Source organism: Atta colombica, unplaced genomic scaffold, assembly GCF_001594045.1.
Source record: "Atta colombica isolate Treedump-2 unplaced genomic scaffold, Acol1.0 scaffold137, whole genome shotgun sequence".
Lineage (NCBI taxonomy): Eukaryota > Metazoa > Arthropoda > Insecta > Hymenoptera > Formicidae > Atta > Atta colombica.
In genome coordinates this window covers 675591-678990 of record NW_017259225.1, presented here as the reverse complement: position 1 = coordinate 678990, position 3400 = coordinate 675591, and the positions used below count along the sequence as shown (strand labels likewise).

The window sequence follows — 3400 nt, the reverse complement described above, 5'->3', positions numbered from 1 at the left end:
AAAATTTACGTTTTTCTTTTATAAGTACTTTAAATATTCAAAATAATTTATGCAAAGTTTTATTGCGATTCACTCTGATTAGTTACAAAAACAGAACAAAGATAGAACAAATAAATATTTTGTTTATTTATTGGATTATTATAGTTCATGCATCACAATGTAACTTTACGTAAATAATCTTGAATATAACATAATGTATAACTTATATTTAAAAATTGATATTTTTGTTATTTATTTTATAATACATTTTTATATATTTTTATTAGAGCAAATTAAAAAAGTACTATTATTTATTAAAATAATTTATGATTCAGATAGTAAACCGTCAAATTTGTTGTATTATTTTTAAACATGATTTAGAATAATTTATAATTTTTTCACAATTTTATTATCATTTTGAAAATATGTATAAAACTTGTATTAATATTCTGAACATAACCATCTCGTCTGAAAAATAAATATCTTCAATTAAAAGCTCCGTATTTGGAGCTTTTAATTTAAATGAGAATCTTAGCATATACAGAGTATCCCAAAATAACCGCCAAATATCGTGTGCTGATATAATCGCCGACTAAATTGAGTCACAAAATCCTCTACCATTTTGCAATTTTCGCAATAGTTAACAAGATATTAATTACTAAAAATCGTTGAATTGATTTTCAATAATTTTTGACTCGAATACTATAAACTTTACAGAAAAACAGCAAGAGAAAAAAGTTGTTTATTTTCTTCTCATGGAGCTCTAAAAATTTTTTCATAATTTTTTATCAGTTTTTTTATTACTGCATTTTCTTATATTGGCAACTATTTTTATTAACATGAGAAAATGCAGTATTAACAAATTTTGAAAAAATTCTCAGAACTCTATGAAAAGAAAACAAATAATTTTTGTCACCTGTTTTTCTGTTAAAAATTTTGATACTTGAGTAAAAAATTATTGAAAATCAATATTCGGCGATTTTTAGTAATTAATATCTTAACTATTGCAAAAATTGCAAATTGGATTTAAAGGATTTTTCAACTCAGTTTATTTCGTTGTATGAGCATACAAAATTTTTGGCAGTGATTTTTAGGACACTCTGTGTATATTTTCATTTTTCTTACGAAAATGGAAAATATTTATCCATAAATGTTAGGACGTAAAAACAACGAATTATTATAAATGAAAGGCTGGACATTATTAAATATAGAACAGTAAGCTTTTTCTTATATCCTTCTTTAATATCATCAATACAAATTACATCATAAATAATAATTATTATTAACTTTATTAAGATATATTTGCGTATCAATTTGCAACACGTGCTACGTAATAGTATTAATATAGTACACAATTAATTACAATTAATTACAATTAATATAGTACTAAGTAAAATCATAAGTTCAAAAAACTTTTTCCGATAAATTCGTATATCTTCGGACAATTTTGTTCAGCCGCCATTTTGAAAGCCATCACATTATTTGCTTTTGTACTTCGATTGTAATTGTTCAACAAATGAATCGTCATAGCGTTTTTCTCTATTTTCAGCATTTCTTTCACTCTTGTTTTGTTTGTGTGAACTTCCCACGAATCAGGAAATGAGGGATAAAATTTTTCCGGTGAGTAGATCGTAAACAGTCGACATTCCTTATCCTGCGAATCATATACGTGGAAAGATTTATCTAATAAGGTAATATGCATTTAACGTAAAATGATTTCTGTTACGATTCTTTTCGCATATATATTCAATCTATTGTAATCTAAATCCTTCATATAATTTTTTAGAATTCTATATAATTATATAATTTTTTAGAAAAATTCTCGAGATATTTTTATTTTAAAATTACAATATTTTTCTAGAATTCTTTATATATGAATTTTGAAATATTTAAAAATCTTTCATTTTATCATAAAAAATTTATAAAATTTGAAATGTTTAAGAATTTTTCATAAATTTTCATAAATTTAAAATATAAATATTCTGAACAATATGAAAATATAAAAATTTTTTAGAGGTTTCATTATCTACGCACATATCAATTGATATATGATGTGTACTAACATGACGAGATTTATTAATCCAATGACCATGCAAATGATAACAAATGGCTGCGTTCAGCAGAAAAGATAGCCTTGCAACTGTTATAAAGCAGCTTTTCTTCTGTACGCAGCTAATATATACAATAAAAAAGTTTTATAGTTTAAATTATAGAATTCATATTTAGGTTTATTTTATATAACATTTTTTAATTTAAATTGTAGAGACAAAGAGAAAAAGAAATGTGAAACTGAGGATGAGTGAGAAACCATACAAGAAAGAGACAGAAATATTATACGTCATGAAGTGATGAAACACGCTGATGAAAGTGACTTATTTGCTAATAATAAATGAATCAAATTCGTTATCATACTCACGTTTCCTTGATAACAGAGTTTCCATATGGCTTCGGTTATAACTCTTGTGATATTGTATCGTAAATAGTTGTTTGCATTTGTACTTTTAATAATTTCCATACAAGCGTCGATAAAATTACTTCCAAAATTTGTACTCGTGTCAACGCCAAATACACCGACATCCATGTTTCGATTGTCTTGTATGCCCACAAAAGTAGTTAGCTTGTCCAGTGATCTAAATATAAATTTTAATTTATTTACTTAAATCTAAATACGTTTATATACTATTTAATTGTTGCAGCGAATTTGGTAGATGCTGATACTGACACTTATCTATTCGTGTACACAAAATATTGGAATCATGACATTTTGAATCTCACAAAGTTTAAAACTCATATTTATAGTTGATTTCTATATAGACCTTTAAATATAAATTTAAGATTTTACTAAATTTATTAGAAAAATTTATTAGAAAATTATCAATCAGTTTCGTCTGCCTTAGCTGAATTTACTTTGAAGCCTTGAAAATAAGAAATCGTTCAACTCACGTCAGCACCACGCTGTTCAAATTCAACGATACACCACCAAACTTCCACAGCGTCAACATCCGGACATAATCGTGAAAGTTTTTATGTAGCCAATCGTGGTTCTTCCATAATCTACGAATATTTGCCCAGAACCAGTCTTCTATTGGTGTATCACTAATGTATGTAGACAAACGTATTCTCCTTATATATACGTTATCATAGGTTTCTAAAATTTTGATGTATCTCTTAGATTTCTCAGAAAATTGCTCCGTCGCGAAGAAAAGCAAGAAAACATTCAAATTGCGATTGTTTCTAGCTGACGATTCTACGGCACATGCTTGTTGAGGCGTAAGATTCGGCGGTGAACACGTGGTCTCATGGAAGAATATGCATCTACTTGGTATCAACATTTGTTCGTCTAAAAAGAATTAAGAAAAAAAAATATAATGAAAAAGAAATTATTTAAATAATTTATTTTATATATTTTTTATATTTAAAT

At 26.0% G+C, this 3400-nt stretch overlaps 1 protein-coding gene across 1 annotated transcript in view; it reads right to left on the bottom strand.

Moving 5' to 3' along the window:
* LOC108684626 overlaps positions 1-3400 on the bottom strand; it is a 22985-nt gene that overhangs the window by 4680 nt on the left and 14905 nt on the right. Inside the window, exons 5-7 of the mRNA XM_018189047.1 lie at positions 2923-3319; positions 2396-2609; positions 1407-1633 (exon numbers count right to left, since the gene is read on the bottom strand). Coding sequence (XP_018044536.1) covers positions 1407-1633; positions 2396-2609; positions 2923-3319 — 838 coding nt within the window. The remainder of the gene's footprint in view (positions 1-1406; positions 1634-2395; positions 2610-2922; positions 3320-3400) is intronic.